This window comes from Pelodiscus sinensis, chromosome 7, assembly GCF_049634645.1.
Source record: "Pelodiscus sinensis isolate JC-2024 chromosome 7, ASM4963464v1, whole genome shotgun sequence".
Lineage (NCBI taxonomy): Eukaryota > Metazoa > Chordata > Testudines > Trionychidae > Pelodiscus > Pelodiscus sinensis.
In genome coordinates this window covers 45,622,376-45,641,130 of record NC_134717.1, presented here as the reverse complement: position 1 = coordinate 45,641,130, position 18,755 = coordinate 45,622,376, and the positions used below count along the sequence as shown (strand labels likewise).

The window sequence follows — 18,755 nt, the reverse complement described above, 5'->3', positions numbered from 1 at the left end:
TTACATGCAGGCCCTGTATATGTCTACTTCATAGAGATGTTGTTTTTGCACAAAGAACTGAATGCGCCCCAAGAATTTTTTTTCTGAGACTGAAGAGGAATCAGGCAGAAACATTTCCTTGAAAAAGTTTTAATGTGAAGAATAGAAAAATGCTTGAGGCCAACTAATAAGCAAACCAGTTGAACCACCTTTCCAAGTGCCTCGGACTACTTAATCTAATAAAATTAAAATAACAGTAATCATTTTAATAAAGTTATAGCTTACACTATATTTAGCTTCTTTCAATCACAAAGACCCTAATGTACTTTACCATGGCATTGTGAGAATGGTACAGTGGGACATGACCATTAAAATGATGTTGGAATGGTTGCATTACTTGTATGAGGTGAAAGCCAAAAGGTACTTGAAGACAAGGAAAGGAAAAAAAAATAAATTAAGCAAGGAACACAACTAAAATATATATTAAATGCTCATTTATCTGTAGGGTGACCCGTTGTCTCATTTTTAAATGGACAATCCTGTATGTAAAGCCCTCCTGCAGGTGTCCCTACCTTTTCTTAAAAATTGGCCCATATTTTCTGTCTCTCCTCTCCCATCAGTACTGGTGGGTCCTACTGCTGGTTGGATCTTTGCTTGCTAGCCACCAGTGGCTGACAATAGAGATGGGAGTGTAAGACTGATTGTCAGGCAAAACTGCAGTGTGTAGGACCAGATGCTCACCCTGCTAGTCCATTAGTGCAGTCCCTGCTGCATGCCTCCTCTTGGCCAGAATGCTTCCCTCACTCACTGACCTGTTTCCTGCCATCACTGGCTGCTTGTCCCAGTGGCTGGTGAGTGCAGGCAGGTAATGGTTGGTTACACATTGCCTCTGCTTTCCACCCATTGGCCCCTTACATACTTCCCTTCTCACTGTCCTCTGCTTATTATGCTCTTTCACCCCTGTTGTGCCTCCATATTCCTCTCAGCAGTAGGGTTTCCAGGTATCTGGTGCTGACCCGGACAGTTCAGTATTTTCGCCTCCTGTCCGGTAAAAAAATTCAGAAAATACCTAAAATGTCCAGTATTTTCTGATTTCCCCTCCCCCCGGCCAGGAGGAGAAAATACTGGGTGCGTACTTGGGGCAGCCTGTTAGGGCCCAAAAGCCCCAAAAGCATTTCTTAAAGGGATGATGCTGGGTTTTTTTTGTTTTGCTCTTGGGGGGGTTCCCTCCCCCTTTTTTTTTGTTCAACCACTTTTGGTCTGCCCCCCCTTTTTTTTCCTCAACGGAATTTTTTCCCCAGTGGAGTTCTTTAGGGGGGAAGAGGAGGTGTTTGGTATTTTTGGTTAAACCATCTGGCAACCCTACTCAGCAGGATGCATCCTGTTCCCAGCACTGGACAGTTAACTAGCCTCTGGTCAGATCATTCAGCTAACCACCACCCTGGCTGGCAGACTTCTCCCCACCTCCAACTCTGTTAGCCTTGAAAAATTGAAGACCCCTTGGCCTGGGAAAGCTGGGCAAGAGGAGCTGAGCCTTGCATGTGCCAAAGCCCCATACAGCATTGGCACAGGGAGGCTTCTATACCCCTCAGTTAAGCTCTAGAGTGGTGGGGAGGAAGCTATTTACAACTTGTTTGTGCCCTGGCCCTGTCGGCTCTACAGCATCCCTGCACTATGGATGTTATAGTATAGTTGATTAACCAATTAACTGATAAGCAAAAGCTTATAGGTTAATGCTATAGACTACATGCATTCCCTCTTCCCCCACCCAGTACACTTTTTAGTGGGTTGGCCAGCAGCCCAACTCAGTTCTGGCTCACACTAGCTCCAGGACCTACCCCAGCTGTCGCTCTGCATTTATAGTGTATTAGGAGCTGGACAGGCAGACAGCCCGACTCACTTCCAGTTCACACTGGGTCCAGGAGCTCAGACCTGCCCCTAAGCAGGGGCTGCTGCCACCTCTTTATCAGAGGCAGCAGCACCGGGTGACAAACAGCCGGTCCGCAAGAGGAGCTAGTTTTTAAACTGGGTCTCCTCATGGTCTAGCTCCTGCCTGGCACCCCACCCTGCTGCCGGCCCTGCCCACGGGGACTACAGAATAGTCAGCTGACCAATAAGAATTCATGAGGTTACTCGACTATTCAATTAATGAAGATTTAACTACCCTACACCCCCAGCAAGGGCTTAACACCCTCTTCACATGCTGCCCTTGCCCTAGGTCCTGCCCCTAGGCACCCCCCCCTGCTGAGCCACCTCTCTGGACAGTTAGCTGAAGGCACTGTCGTCAGGTCCCTGATGCACAAGGCATCATTAGGGAGTAACCCCTTCCTGCCCACACTGTAGCCAGAGGATTGGGGATGGCTGGGTTATGCCAGTGGCCAGCAGCAGCATGAAGGTGTTACTTGCCTTTCTATGTGCAGGAAGGGATAAGCTGCTTCTAGCCAGCAAGAGAGGTGGGGAGGAGGAGGAAAAGATTATTTCTGCAAGACATAGGTCATCCTCCCCCCCACTCTCTATGGCTAGAAGCTGTTCCTCTGTCCCTTCCCTCCTGCATAGTGCTGAAAGACTGCTCCTGGCCATGTTCTACTCTCGTGTGAATCTTCACAAAAATGTGCGGAGGGAGGGGCTATGGCCCTGTGTGCTCCTCTCCTCCCCGCCCCCCCCCCCCCCCCCAGCTTGCCTTGAGAAAACACAGCACCAGGTATCTGAAGAAGCAGATCTGGCCGGGACCTCAGCCTGGTATGGAGAGTGGAGAGCACTGGGCAGTAAAAGTTAGGTCAGGTCAGTCGGCCACTCCTATCCTTATGAGAGAGAGGTGTACGGGAGTGTGTGTGTTTGTGTGTGTGTGTGTGTGTGTGTGACCTCTCTCCATGTAAACCTTAAAGATAAGAATGTGGTACGCTAAGCGATGTGATACGCTAAGAGCACGGCAAGACACGAAAGATGCCCTGGTCAACCACTGCGCCCAGCCCATCTCCAACCGTCTTGACTTTAGTCCTGCCATTGGAGCAAGATGGAATCTGGGAAGAGAGAGTGAGGCTGATTATGCGCACCTCTCCCTCACTTTAATCCAATTCACGCGCAAGTCTTGACATCTGACATCCCCTAACTTCCATAAACCTCAAAGTCCTGTGGCGACGGGTGAGCGACAAAGCAGCAGGTGTGGATACACTGGGAGCTGTAGCCGCGGACCTGCACACAGGTGGCTCAGGTCTAATGGTCGTCTTCTTGCTGGCCGAAGCAACAGCTGGATTCGGCGTCTACCTGAGTGACCTGAGCAGCCCTCTTTAGGATCGCACTGCTCACCTCCGTAGCAAGAGGAAGGGGCTAGAAAAGGTGCCCTAAACATTGTTTGCTTCACAGAACCCTGGCCAGCTTACCGCAGCTGAAGGGGATCCCATTTCATGCGGTCAAACAATAAAACTTCAAACAAAACGCAAGGTGACACCACTCACTATTGGCACATGGAACGTACGCACACTTCAAGACAACCCCTCAGCAGATCGACCAGAAAGAAGAACAGCCCTGGTCGCTAGAGAGCTCACAAGATTTAACATCGATATTGCGGCCCTGTGTGAAACTCGTCTAGCCAACGAAGGTCAGCTCACAGAAATAGGAGGCGGTTATACATTCTTCTGGTGTGGACGCAGCAGTGATGAACGTCGTGAATCTGGAGCTGGCTTTGCGGTTAAGAATCATCTTGTCCGCAAACTTGCCAGTCTTCCCAAGGGCGTGAATGATTGACTCATGACACTGCATCTTCCACTACTGAGAGGAAAGCAAGCCACACTGATCAGCGCCTACGCACCCACAATGACGAATCCGTATGAAGTAAAGCACAAGTTTTATGAAGATCTCGAAGCCCTACTCTCATCCATGAAGCGCACCGACAGGCTGATTCTACTTGGCGATTTCAACGCGAGAGTAAGATCTGATCACTCTGCCTGGGATGGCGTCACTGGAAAAAATGGGATCGGTAAATGTAACAGCAATGGCCTACTACTGCTGAAGACATGTGCGGCTCATGATTTGATCATCACTAATACCATCTTCCGCCTGCCCACTCACAGAAAGACGTCCTGGATGCACCCATCCTCTAAGCACTGGCACCTCATTGATTATGTCATTGTGCGGAGGAAAGACAGACAGGATGTAAGGATGACCAAGGCCATGCCGAGTGCTGACTGTCGGACTGACCAGACTTATCATCTCCAAATTAAGCCTTCATATCAAGCTAAAGAGACGTCCGCAGGGAAATAAAGCTGTGATGAAAAAGATCAACATCAGTAAACTGAAGAACCCCAACACAGCAGCTTCACTGGCAGAAGATCTTGACAACCAACTTTCAGAGCTGCAATTAGAGGAAAATGCTGAGAAGGACTGGGAACGCTTCCGGGATATTGTGCTCTTCTGCACTAAAAGTTCTTGGACCCTTACACAGGAAACAGCAGGACTGGTTTGATGAGAACGATGAAGAGATCAAGGTCCTACTTTCTGAAAAGCATCGCCTTCACCGTGCTCATCAGAACAACCCGTTGTCAACAGCTAAGAAAAATGCCTTTAACAACATTCGCAGGACCGTACAGAGCAAGCTTCGCAAGATGCAGGACTCCTGGTTGAGTGCTAAAGCAGATGAAATCCAGAAGTTTGCTGACAGAAACGATGCCAAACGGTTCTACGAAGCCCTTAGATCTTTGTACGGACCTCAGCCCTCAGGGAGCTCCCCTCTACTGGACTCAGATGGTGTAACTCTCATTACTGAGAAGACTCTGATTCTACAGCGTTGGGCTGAGCACTTCCAAGCCGTACTGAACCGTCCATCCTCCATCAATAACGAGGTGATTGACAGAATGCCCCAGGCGGATATCAACCACAGCCTGGATGTCTCACCATCAGAGACTGAAACCTTACAGGCCATCAGCCAGTTGTCCAGAGGTAAGGCCCCAGGATCTGATGCGATCCCAGTGGAAGTCTGTAAGGGTGGTGGTGCAGTGCTTGTTGACAAACTCACTCAGCTGTTCCAGTCCTTCTGGAATCAAGGATCTTTTCCTCAGGAACTGAAAGACACGTCCATTGTACACCTCTACAAGAGGAAAGGAAATAGACAAGTCTGCGATAATCATAGAAGAATATCACTGCTCTCCATCGCAGGCAAGATCCTTGCACGAGTGTTGTTGAATTGCCTGATTGACCACCTGGAACAGGGTCTATTATCCGAGACACAGTGCGGCTTCCGCAAAGAGCGTGGCACTGTGGATATGATCTTCGCAGCCCGACAGCTCCAAGAGAAGTGTCAAGAGCAGAATCGTGAACTGTACACCATCTTTGTGGATCTCACCAAGGCTTTTGACACTGTCAGTAGCGAAGGTCTGTGGCGCATCATGTTGAAGTTTGGGTGCCCTGATAGATTCATCCTGATGGTACGTCAGTTCCACGTCGGCATGACGGCTCATGTTCTGGATGACGGAGAAGCTTCAGAGGCCTTTCCCATCACAAATGGCGTCAAGCAAGGGTGCGTGCTGCCACCAACCCTGTTCAGCATAATGTTTTCAGCCATGCTGTCAGACGCCTTTCAGAACAGTTCCTTGGGAGTCAGCCTGAGATACAGGACTGATGGGAAACTGTTCAACCTGCAAAGACTCCAGGCTGTCACCAAGATAAAGGAGACTGTGCTACGAGATCTCCTTTTTGCTGACGACTGCACCCTGAATGCTGGATCAGAGCAGGAAATGCAAGCCAGTATGGACAAATTCGCAGCAGCATGCGACAACTTCGGCCTTCTCATCAACATAAAGAAAACCGAAGTGATGCACCAGCCAGCTCCGAAAGCCCAACATCAAGAGCCCACTATCACAGTGAAGGGACAAAAGCTGCATACCTTGGCAATTTACATACCTTGGCAGCACCTTCTCCCGCGCAGTGACAATTGACATCAAAGTCAACTGCAGAATCGCCAAGGCAAGCTCTGCATTCGGCAGACTGCTGACCAAAGCGTGGGACCGCCATGGAATAAGCCTTGTTACAAAGCTTAAAGTCTATCGAGCAGTAGTGTTAACTACCCTGATGTATGCCAGTGAGACTTGGACTGTATACAGGAGGCACACTAGGCAACTGAACCACTTCCACACGATTTGCCTCCGCAGACTTCTGAGGATCTGGTGGCAGGACAAGGTGCCAGACACAGAAGTCCTTTTTAGAGCAGGCCTGCCGTCAGTTCACACCCTGCTGATGAAAGCCCAGACACGCTGGGCTGGCCATGTTGCAAGGATGCCAGACCATCGCATCCCTAAACAGCTCTTCTATGGTGAGCTGTCTCAAGGAAAGCGATCGCACGGGGGACAAAAGAAGCGATACAAAGACACACTTAAAGCCTCTCTCAAGTCCCTGGATATCGACACCACCTCCTGGGAGACCCTGGCACAAGATCGATCGACATGGCGCATGCTGATCCACCAAGGCTGTCAAACATCTGAAGCCAGAAGGACAACAATAGCACAAGAGAAGTGAGCACTCCGTAAAGCCAGAGTTGCAAATGCTGCAACAGTGGTGCCTACACATGTCTGCCCGACATGTGGCAGAACATTTCGTTCCCGCACTGGCCTTATCAGCCATCTGTGGACACACCGTGGACAGCCCACAACCCGTTAGATGTCAAGGTCCTCTTCGAACACGATGGACGAACATCAAAGATAAGAAGTACTTCTTTGTAATAGGGACTCTGTCAACTTGATGTTAATTTGAATATTTGTACTACATAGTTCTGATTGATTGATTGCCATTGAATTCACTTGAATGTGAATAATTTTACCACGTGGTCCTGTATTCATCACAGTGAAATATGCCACCCTATTTATGTGGCCAGGCCAGAAATTATGTTTCCCATTTTATCCTCCCCTAATCTCCACGCAAATGGTTTGCCAAACTATACATTGCATTTATATACTATGCTATGATCTATATTCCAAATCTGATGGTCATATTTTCTTCTTTTCACTAGTTGTACAACTTTCTATTCATGGCTCATGTGGGAAGGACACCTACATATGTCAGGACAATTTTTCATGCACAGTCACTTTGTTATTTGTTTTGTGCTGATGTGCCATGTCTTCTGGGTGCTATTCTTTTACGATACTGAAAAACTCAATAAATGCTATTCAATAAAACTATCATGTTCAAGGAGACAGACTGGAACTGGGAGCAGTGAGAGTCAAAAGGTTTTCTTAGCATTGACAGGTCTTTTCCCCTTTTAAAACTTTGTTTCTCCAGGGCTTCCAACATTCAATCTGGGTTCAGCTGCCAGTGGGGTCATTCTTGGATCAGAGAAAACTGGAATTGACCAGTGAAAGGAAAAAACTGACAACTTTTTTGCTCCTGGTCCTCCATCACAATTGCTGTGATACTGTCATGCAATATTTCTCCTTGAAATCAAGGACATGGTATAACGAGAATGCTTGGTGTATTTTTCTCACAGGCTTGTCTTCCTTGGCACGTAAAGCTGGTCCTATAAAAGATATTACCTTAGCTCGTCTCTCTAAAACCCTGGCACCAATGCAGCTACAATAACACTGCATAGACATACCTCCTCATGCAGTGATAAAACGTATCTATTCTCCATATACATTCCTAATACGTTCATAGACAGTGCAACATGTTCTACCTGAATTTCCATAGCAGAGCAGGTGTATTGCAGATGAACATACCTGGTATATTTAGCAAAAGAGTCATGTAATTAAGACATTCTGATTATAGTTTACATTCTTCAGATGGATGTGTAGTTGTATATAATTACACTACAGGCTTTCTATATTTACAATAAACATGCATCGTAGACATGCTAGTGAGAGAGAGAAGCGAAACATTACATTCTATTTTATGGAGTGATTACAATGACAAATATCTGGTAATAATTAGGAATGTGAATGACTAGTCGCCTATCAGGTACGCAAATGCTTATCGAACAGTTGACACGCTAATCGACTAGTTGCTTCCCCCCCCCCCCACCTTGCTGCCTCTATCAGAAGAGGCGGAGGTGTTTCATAGTGGTAGCATCACATGGAGCCTGCAGACTCCACTGCTGACCCCAGGCTCCATGCAGCTCTGCCACTTTGAAACGCTGTGGTACTGAGAGTCTCCTGCTGTGAGACTTTGAAACACTGTGAGTCTCCTGATGGCTCCAAGCTCCCTGCAGCTCTTTCACCTCAAATGTGGAGGTGCCCTTATCGACTAATCAAATAGCCGATGTAAATTGTATCAACTATTCGATTAGCCAATTAATCTAAATGTAATATCCCTAATAACAGCTTTCATCCAAAACTCATCACACCATCCATTGTCTACAACCAATCCCTAAAATACAACTGCATTTGTTCCAATCCCTCAGACTAAGACAGGATCTCTATCAAGCATTCTTAAAACTCCAATACCCACCTCAAGAAGTGAAGAAACAGATTGATAAAGTGGCTAGCCAGGACAGACCCATCAAAGAAAGCAACATAACATAACATAACATAGACATTACTTACATCCCTCAGCTACAATCTATCCTACATATCATCAAGGATCTACAACCTATCATAAACGACGATCCCTCGCTCTCACAGACCTTGGGAAACAGGCCAGTTCTTGCTTACTGACAGCTCTCCAACCTGAGATAAATACCCACCAAAAACTTCATATGCTACAACAGAAACACTAATCCAGGTACCTATCCTTGCAACAAAGGATTACCAACTCTGCCACATATTTATCCCAGTGACACCATCACAGGACCTCACCACATCAGCTATGCCACCAAAGGCTCATTCTTGTGCACATCTACTGATGTAATATATGCCATCATGTGCCAACAATGCCCCTCTGCCATGTACATCTGACAAACCATCTGTCTATGCAAAAGAATAAATGGACACACATCAGACATTAAGAATGGTAACATACAAAAGCCAGTGGGGGAGCACTTTAACCTGCCTGAACACACAATTTCAGCCTTTCGAGTTGCTATTCTCAGGCAAAACAGACTGCAAGGAGAAACTGCTGACTTGGGAATAATGCAAATTTGGCACATGGACTGATTCTCATGTTACTCTTACATTACACATAAGTAATTTCCCATTCAGGTACTCACACCTTACCACTGTTGGAGATGAGCCACATCCACTCTGATTTAATTAGTACTGATGTCATAGTCCCATCTCTGTGTCCTTTTCCTCCCTCTTTTTTCTCTCTTTTTTTTCTTCAGTGTCTGAGGAGCTGTAGCTCATGAGAGCTTATGCTCTAATACCCTAATACATGTGTTAGTCTTTAAAGTGCCACCAGACTCGTTGTTGCTTTTGCTGAACTAGACTAACACAGCTATCGTTTTAACATCTGACATTGCATACATTCATTTGTATGTTTTGTCCCACCAGAGCAACACTCTTTATTGTAGTAGATGTGAGAGGATTAAATAGCACTGTGAGCCATAGGCATGGGAACTTCGGGAGTGGGAGGGTGCTGCAGTACCCCCAATCTCAAGGTCCCACATGCTGGGGGCTCTGCTGCCAGCTCGCGCCCAAAGGTCCCAGCTCGAGCCCCGTGCACTGGGTGCTCAATTGCCAGCTCCACACCCAGCTTCAGCAGGGGATTCAGACAGGGATAAGGGGTCCCAGTACCACCACTTTTAAAAAATGTGTCCACACCACTGCAGTAAGCTGGATCATTTAGAACAGGAATAAGCACAGGAATAGAGCCATGTTTTCAGCAGGTGCAGAGCAAGGCTGGGTGAGGGGTTATTAGCAGTGTTCTCTTCAATTATATTTATTGACTTTAAAGGAAGCCACACATACACCTAAGACCACCATTAGTTCCACCACTGTGTATGCATTATAGATAGTGGCTTTGACCTGTTATAACTTCCTAACAAATACAACATCTTGCATTTTTACAGTGACTGTTATCCCCAAATGACCACAAATTTAACATAAGATTTATTTTCACCAACTGCTGAAGAGCTCGACCTTCTATGAGGCTACACAACAGGTGTTGAACAGAATACAACAACATTTGAGATTAAGAAGTGAAGAATCCTGTCTCACATTTAAATTTCAGAGGAAATTAAAGCAGGAAAAATGTAATTACCTCAGTCGGAATCTAGCCAGTGCACAAGGATTAATGCACCCATTCTTCTAAAAGTGCTGTGGAATCTTTTAATTATCAAAAGTAGTCAGGATCTCATTTGAAAGATGGCCTCTCTGAAAAAACAGCATCTTCTGCTAGTGCACTGTTTTAGGATTAGTAACAGTGCTATCTACTAAATCTACAAATACTTTCCGAGCTCTGGAGTTTCTCTTAGAGGCCATTCTTCCAAGAACTGAATGTGCATAATTTGTGAGACTTGGTTGTACAACTACAGAGCTAGCATAACAGAACAAGGTAATGTCTTTAAACCCCCAAAAGCTGTGGACTCAACTAAAACAGAGTTTACCTATATCTTCCAATACTTTCTGTGAAAACAGACAATAAAACTGCACCATGCACACTTCTTCATGGAAGTAGGTCCATACATGCATTGATGTGCTGCTTCACATTGCAAGATATGGCCCGGTTCCATAGCTAAACAGCACAGGATGTCTAGAGGTAAGAATAAAATAATGTTGTAAAGTAATAATTCTTTTGTGGGTAGCATGCAGCTAAACAAGGTTAACTTGAGTGGTGGGGAAGGATTGAGGTGAGTCACTCAGAGCACTCCTATATTAGGTATTGGGGGGGAAGGGGAGTCTCAGGAGTGGTGGATGTCAGTTTATATTAAGAGTTTTGAGAAATGTGTTGGAATTTCCATATAGCCTTCCTCTCATTATTAAGCTGCTATATTAGTTACCAACTATAAGTTGGAATGGCTGGGGAAGGTCAGTTAGTATAAAGAGTTGGTCAGCTGGGATGTTGCAGAATCTGTTGGAAAGGCATCTGGTGAATCTGCTGGATTGAGATATGTTGAGATGGGGGAAATGGCTCTGATATGTTGGAATCTGCTGAGATCAGGCAGGCAGGGTTCTGTCAGACTTGGAGATGGGATGAGTTATGATAAATCAGGGAAGACTTAGTTTATTGTGGCAAGATTGACAGGCTGAAAAAGGATCTGATGAGAAACAATGTGGTAGGAATAGAGAGGAATCGGAATTGAATTGGAATAGGTTGAGGAGAGATCTGTTGGAATGAAGAAGAATCTGGGAATAACTGGATAGTTTGTGGGAGCTGATGGACGTGGGTGATTTTCAGGAGAGATGGGGAGGAGAGAGAGAGAGAGAGAAAGAGAGCGTGTGCGCGTGCGCCGGCTTACATACACACAGAGCCAGATGTCCAGTTAGGCACAGTACTCAGGTGCCTTGGGGTGCTGCCCTTCTAAAGTTTACAAAACTTTAAAGTGGTTTACAAATTTCATTTTTTGTTTTTAGAGAAAGCACAAAAGTCAGCTGTAGGCAGGGGCAGGTGCTAATGATGCTGTGCCTAGGAGCATACAACGCAGACATCTGGGCGCGTGTTTGGCAGTGATGGGAGAGGACAGGCTCGGGAAGGGATGGGGCTGGTGGTTTTGGGGAGAGAGGGAAGAAGATGGGGCCGAGGCTCAGGTGTGTGTGGCAGCGATGGGAGAGGACAGGCGAGGGAAGGGATGGTTTATGGCTGGGATGGGGTGGGGAAGCAGAAGACGGGGCACAGGGGCGTGTGGCAGCGAGGGAAGGGGAGAGGGCCGGGACGCTGCTCTCTAGCAGGCCCTGGGGGGACAGGCAGGGGCTCGGACGGGGCCAGGGTGGCTTGGGGCCGGACGGGGATGTGAGGATGGGCGGGGCCGGGCCAGCCCCCGCGCTGCTCCGTGCGGCCGCCGTTGCCGAAGTTGCCGGGGCACTGGGACAAGGGCCGCCTCCCCGGCTGCCGCGGCCGTGAGTGGCTGGGGCCGGGCGGGGCGGGGCGGGAGGCGGCTCGCTGTCCCAGCTGTCCGGGGCCGCTCGCTTCACTCCCCCGCCAGCGTCGCAGCGAGCACCGGGACAGGGAGCGAGGGGCGACGCGCCGGCTGCCGCCAGCAGGATGGAGATCGAGGTGCTGCCCGCCCCGCAGGTGAGAGCCGGGCCTGGGCCCCGAGTCCGCCGGGAGGGGCCGCGAGTCCGGGGGCCGCTGGCACGTGTCTCCCCTGGGGCAGCCCCCGCCCCGCCCGGGTGGCGACACGCCGGAGCGGGGGGCTGCTGGTGGCGGGGGGGGGGGGGAGCAGGAGTCGCGGCCCCGCCCCTGCTCTCGAGATCGGCGCGGCTTCCCCTGCTCCGGGAACGTGATGAGTCACGGGACCGGCCGGGCGCCCGGGGGAGGCGGGCCGCGCACGGTTCCTGCCGGCCCCCAGGCCAAGGGAGCAGCCTGGCGCGGAGCCCCCTGGGGTCGGTGGCGCGTCAGGGGGACCACGGCCCGGGGGTTCTTACGCCAAACTAGTGTCCTCTGCTGCGAGCTTGGGACTTACCCTTTGGTGACTCAGTTTCCCCATCTGCACCATGTCACAGCCCCTTGGAAGAGGCCTGAAATGTGATGTGAGATGATGCCAGTAACAGCCACCCTGGTTTTAACCAGGTCTGTGGTGCCAGCCAATCTTACCAGCTGCCTCAAGGGCAAAAGGCCATGGGAAGGTCAGGAACAATGAGGCTGGCCTCCCAGAGAGGTAGACTAGATACTCTTGATTTCCTGAAAATCTATTGACTGAGGAAGTGGGGGTGTGAACAAAATGTCTAGGCCCTGGGTGTAAATAAAATGTATGGCTTTCAGTTTTAGCTGTAAGGAGTAGTAGCCCTAGCAAACATTATCTACACTCAACAAATTTAAATAAGTCTGCCTTGGAAATCTTAACCAGATATCATTGTACAGGCAGAAACTCTCTAGTCCAGGGTTCTGATCTGTGGTCTGGCAGGGCCATTGATATTGCTGAAACAAAGATCCCCAACAGCTGCGGGGCAGGACCTGGGAACAGGGCTGCAGGGCCAGTGGCCGGGAGAGCCAAGAGTCAGGTAGCTGGGGCTAACAGTGGAACCAGCCTGGTGGCAGGGAGCCCAGTGACCAGGGCTGGAACAGAGCGAAGCCTGGAGTGCGAAGCCTGGAGTGGAGCCCAGCCAGTTCTGATAGATCCTGGGAGAGCCTGGACTCTGTCAGCAGAGGGCCTGGAATTGACATCCCCTGGTCAGCACCTCTACTACACATATTGTTTCAGCATCCCTGGTGGCTCCGGAGACCCCCTGGATCTGTGTGATTTAGTCCTCATTAAACATGCCACTGCATTTAAATTTTAAGGCCCCACATCTAATTTCTTATTTGGATACATTATCCTTGTGTGGATGGCTTTTGGCTTTAGTTAAAAGTTTATCGTCTGTCACAATTTCCCTAAAAGGGCCCTTTCTGCTCGATAGCGTGAGATCCCTAGTGTTCTGAGCCAGGAACAAGTTGGAGCTGTTACACAATCATTTATTTCCCTGGGGCTGTTATGTTTTGGATTTAGCCTTTTGGTGCAGCTTCAAAATGTGTAAACCAGCATATATGGAGGGTATAATCTCTGAATTATCAGAACATAAATTTTAAATATTAAACATTCTTTCAACTTTTTTTCTGATAGTTTCTTTATCATGTTTCTGCATAAAATATATGTAAAGTTAAGCAGTTTCATTTCATAACAAGTCTCTTCAGGGGCATATAATGACATTCTTTTTCATAGTCTTGTGCTATCAGTTGTATCAATTGTCTAAAAGCAGAAGAAATTATCCTAAGTTATTTCACTCTTTTATTTAAAAAATGCATTTTTTAAAGGGTGAAGGAATAGTTGAGAACTAAACCAGTTTACTCTTCAATTTTAGTTTACAGATGTTTTGTGTTCATTTCTCCCCCCCCCCCCTTCTTGTTTATAGGGAAATACAAACTTTTTACTCCTAAATTTATTACATGTATGTATTCCAAATGTTATGTCCATTGTTTAGGTTCATTCTGATCTGGATCACAGACTTAAGAGAAGCTTAGATAGCTGTTTCTCAGGGGCTAGATATCCCACCAGATTAATTTGAGGCAGTGGTTCTCAGTCAGGCATATGTGTACCCCTGGAGGTACACAGAGGTCTTCTAGGAGATACATCAACACAGCTACATATTTGCCTAGTTTTACAGCAGGTTGCATAAAAAGCACTCGCAGAATCAGTACAAACTGAAATTTTATACAATGTCTTGTTTATAGACCGCTATATACAATACATTAAGATGTAAGTATAACATTTATATCCCAATTGATTTATTTTATAATTATATGGTAAAAATGAGAAAATGAGTGGTTTTTTTTTCAGTAATAGTGTGCTGTGACACTTTTGTATTTTTATGTCTGATTTTTTTAAGTGACATGAAACGTAGGGGTACGTAAAACAAATCAGACACTTGAAAGGGCTACTGTAGTCTGAAAAGGCTGAGAGCGAGTATTTTAGGGGACAGCATCCACTCTTAAAGTTTCAGCTACACCTTTCTGGATGTATCAAACACATCTACCTCCCCACTCTTGAGATGTGTCCCTCTTTGCAATATTGCTTCTTGTATCTCTGTTCTTAAAAAAGTTCCTCTTGGGCCTTCATCATTTTTTAGCTTCACTACTACTATTGCCTCATGTCTGGCCTCCCCTCTTGACACCCATTCATTCCTTGCAAAATGTTGCTGCTAAAGTAATTTTCTTGGTTTATTTGACTGTGCTAGCTCCCCTCTGAATTCCTACTGGCACCAACTTATGCACTGCATAAAATTCAAGCTTTTTTTGGTCTCATCTTTAAGGGCTTTAGCAACTATGGGCTTATTTACAGTTACAGTGTTGCAGCAGCATGGCTGTATTAGCAGTTACTGAAAACACAACCTATGCCAATGGGAGAGCATGTCCCGTTAGCATGCATGCAAAAGAAGCCCTTTCGTGCTGTCTACATCAGTGGGTAAGTTGGTGTAACTATGTCATTCCAGGGTGTGGATATTCCAGAACCCTGAGCAACATTATACCAGCATAAGTTTGTAGTCCAGAAAAGGCCTATGCCTCAGTGTACTCATTTATTTTCTTGTTTAACCCTTTGTTCTGTCAATGCTAGCTTTCATTGCCTGTTTCTCCAGACACTTCTGTAAGTAACTTATGTCATCCTTTGTTTCATGTAGCTCCTTTTGCATGTAATGCCTTTCCTAAGCTGGTCTGTAAAGCCACAAAGTCTCTCTTCTCAAGACCCACTCTTTGTTCAGCTATTCAACCATATTTTCATAGGTTATAGTATAATAAACCTAATACTTAAATTTATTAAATAGAAAATTCTAGCATCTTTTCCCCCTAAAATATTTAAAGTTGTAACAAGGGACAGAATGCTGTCAGTATAACCCCTTGATTTCCATGAGTCAGTAGCATTTGAGGCGTGGGCTCTCAAAGCCAATATGCCCACTTGTTTGGGGAGGGACAAGGCGGTTAGCAAAGCAGCCAACAACTCCTGCTCCATCAAAGGCTGCAGAAGACATAGGGTTCCCAAACTGAGGGACATGAAGAAATTCCCGGGGGGACACGAGGCGACCCAGCCCTCACCCCCCAAGAAAGAGCCTGGTTTGTCCATCAGCCACCTTAAAAGGGCAATGCCTGCTCTGCTCTCTGCTCTTAAAAGGGCAATCTCTCTCTTTTTTTTTTTTTTTTTTTTTTTTTTGCTCAACAAGGTTTGCTGCTATTTGGGGGTGGGGGAAGGGCATGAGGGTTTCTCAAAAATCAAAAAGGGGGTGTGATGCTGAAAAGTTTGGGAACCACTGCTCTAGAAAGTGAATGTGAACCATTCAGGAGGGAATGGGGCTAAGATGGAGCCCCAAATAACATTTTAAGTTACTTTATTCAGATACAAACCCCAGGGTAGAGGTGAGCAATAACCAGCCTGCAGGCTTGATATGGTGCACCAGGTCTAGCCCCTACTGGGCTACTGCAACTGTATTTCCTGTATATACCTAGAGCTTTCCAGGTACAGACACTTGCAAATCCCGTTGGCTGCAGATCACCAGTCCCGGCCAATGGGAGCTGCGGAAAGCGGTGACCGGACTGCTAAACCTGGGGACCCACCACTGCCTTATTGCCCACCCCTGTCCCAGGGGAAGGAGTGACAGTAGTGCTTGCTGCATGATCATGGAGTGAATTTTGCTTTTGTTTAGAATAGTGAAAATGGTTTTTTTGTTATTAAACTCTAACAGGTGGTTGAGAAATGCTTATCTGCAGTAAGCATATAATGAAATGTGTGGTAGGTGCGTCACTTCTGAAAGATAAGACAAAGGAGCTCCTTTAAAGTCATGTGGGATGACAGATAACATTGAATTAAATGGAGGGATAGTGGTGTATACTTCCTGTAGCTTTGTAAAGTATCAGGTGAGCTTAACAAACATTTTCTTCCCAGCAAAGTATCCTGAAGAATATGGATCTGCTTTCATACTATCTGTAGTATAGAAAGATTTTCCCCAAGTTTATACTAAGAAAATTACTTGTCAAATTGTTGAATTTATTTGTCTGATATATGATGGTGATCTATCATAAAACTAAGAGAGGGACTTCAGGAGAAGACAAATATATCCTGCAGCCATATATGACATTCACCAACTGTCACAGGATGCTAGCGAGCACTCCTTCCTAGCAGTCTACTAGGATCACTTGTGGGGAATCCAAACACCTGTGTTCTAGATCCCCAGGATGTTTCAAGCTCCTGGAATGCAAATGGAGTCCAGACTTTCCCCCCAGTGTCTGGGTCCTTAGGTGCACACTCACGGTGCAGACTTCCTCTGGCACCCACCTCCCAATGTCAGAACCTGATATCTAGCTGCTGTGTTCCTCTGGATGCAGCATTGGCACTTCAGACTCCCCTGTACTTAAACAAATCCTTCTGCCAGAACACCACACAAATGTGTGACACTTTGGTTTATGTTTTAACATTCTAAGGGGGGGATGCAGAAGTTGTCAAGCAGTTGGTACGCTCATTTCGTTCAGTCCAGTGGTGTAGCCAGAAGGGCCTACTTGGATGTGGCCCAACTTTTGGTAGGCAAAGATGGGGGGAGAGTTTAAGCCACAGCACCCTGGTCCTGCTCCCAAGCTGCAGTGCTGGGCAAGTGGGATAAGCCCTGGACCCGGGGGAGGGGGCACAGCCACTCAGGCTCACCTGTGACTACATACCTCTGGTTCAGTCTAATATCTTTATGTTCTTTTTATTTAATTTTGAAAAGCACAGGAAAGTACAGATCATACAAAACAATAAAACTTTGAAATGCCATGTCCCTCACTAGCTCACCCTTCCTTGGGTGTCATGGGAGGATGATCTCTGCTCATCAGGCAGGATCCTCCACCCTTGTGCCTATCTTTCCCCTGCTGCAGCTTTTGTCATCTTAATCTGCAGCAAAATGGCTCTACCTCAGCTCCACAGCCTGGATGTGTGCTGGCCGCCAGAGCAAAGCACTAGGGATCTGGAGACTTCCTGTCTCAAACTGACACACTCAACTTCTGACTTGCTTTTATCCCAGCAAGACCACTTCCACCCTCTGACTTCTTCTTGCCCCTCCCATCGCCTTGCTTCCCTTTCAGTCACCCCCTCCTTGGTCTTCATTCTCCCCCTTGCCTTCTCCCCGTTACTCCTAACTCTTGCTTGTTGCCTCTCTCCCAGATCTGCCCCGCTGCAGTGGCAGAGGAGTGCCATACCCAGCCTGTTGCATAGAAGTGGGTGCTCCTGGCTGGCAGCTCCAAGTCCCCTGTACGCTGACTGTTTACTCTGCCCTTCATATTTATCTGGAAAAAAGAGGAACAGGAATTTATTACAGAAATGTGTTTCCCCAGCCAATGCCTTCCCCTCCCATTGCGTGCCTGTGCTGCTTTGTGAGTGTGGGGTTGTTCAGCAGTGCTGGGTTTGCTAGTGGGAGTGCTGGGCTCTGCTGCAACAATTTACTGTTGAAGGATAACTACTGAGAGCAGGGCTAGGAATGTTAGTGTAGGGCTGCTTGTAAACACTGGACCCTATGCACTGGTTTTGTCATTCTCAGGTTGTTTGTTATTGTAGGATCATTTGTGCTCAGTGGTTTGTTATTGTAGGGTTGTTCAGGAGAGCTGGGTTGCTGGCAATTTTATTTTTCTTTAAATAGAGAAAACAAAATAATTAAAGCCTATGATTTGGGGGAAAACAGCCCCAGTTCCCTGGGGTCCTGCCCAAGGAGCAGGGGTTTTGGAGAAAGAGATGGAGAGGCTCAGTACCTAGTGTTACGTACAGAGGTGGATCCAGGCCCGGTACAGAGCACATCACGTGCGGAATTCTCCAATCCATAGCAAGTCAGGCTGGTATTTCCAAGAGCTGGCTTGGTAAATGCTACTTCCCTGAGCCAGTGCCCCCTAGAGGGGAAAAGGCCCCATGTCCCAATTCCTTTCTTGGGTTTATTTTGGATCCCAGGGTCTAAATGTGGAAAGGCAAGGCCACTTGTCTTCCCCAGCCCCAACTTCATAATACAGGGATGGTTTTGTTTCCTCTCATTCTCTTGTGCTAGGTCTCTTGTTCCAGAATGTTTGTGTCTGCAGCTCTAGACTTCAGAGACTACAGAGACGACTACAGAGACCATTGAAATGTTATGTACTGAGGGTCCTTCCCTTCCCCCCACAGGGAGGCTTGAGTGGCTTCCCAGCAGCTTACGGCCCTACTATCATTGTTCAGTATTTGTTTTGGGAAGTGTCCATCATGCGCAGGTCCTGGGGTGTGGGCACTTTAACTACAGTTTTCCACA

At 47.1% G+C, this 18,755-nt stretch overlaps 1 protein-coding gene across 1 annotated transcript in view; it reads left to right on the top strand.

Moving 5' to 3' along the window:
* The first annotated feature begins 12,004 nt into the window (after nucleotides 1-12,004).
* The window catches only part of NFE2L2 (NFE2 like bZIP transcription factor 2), a 45,062-nt gene continuing 38,311 nt past the window's right edge, over nucleotides 12,005-18,755 (top strand). Inside the window, 1 exon segment of the mRNA NM_001317051.1 lies at nucleotides 12,005-12,066. Within this exon segment, the coding sequence (NP_001303980.1) occupies nucleotides 12,037-12,066 (30 nt within the window). The 5' untranslated portion in view covers nucleotides 12,005-12,036.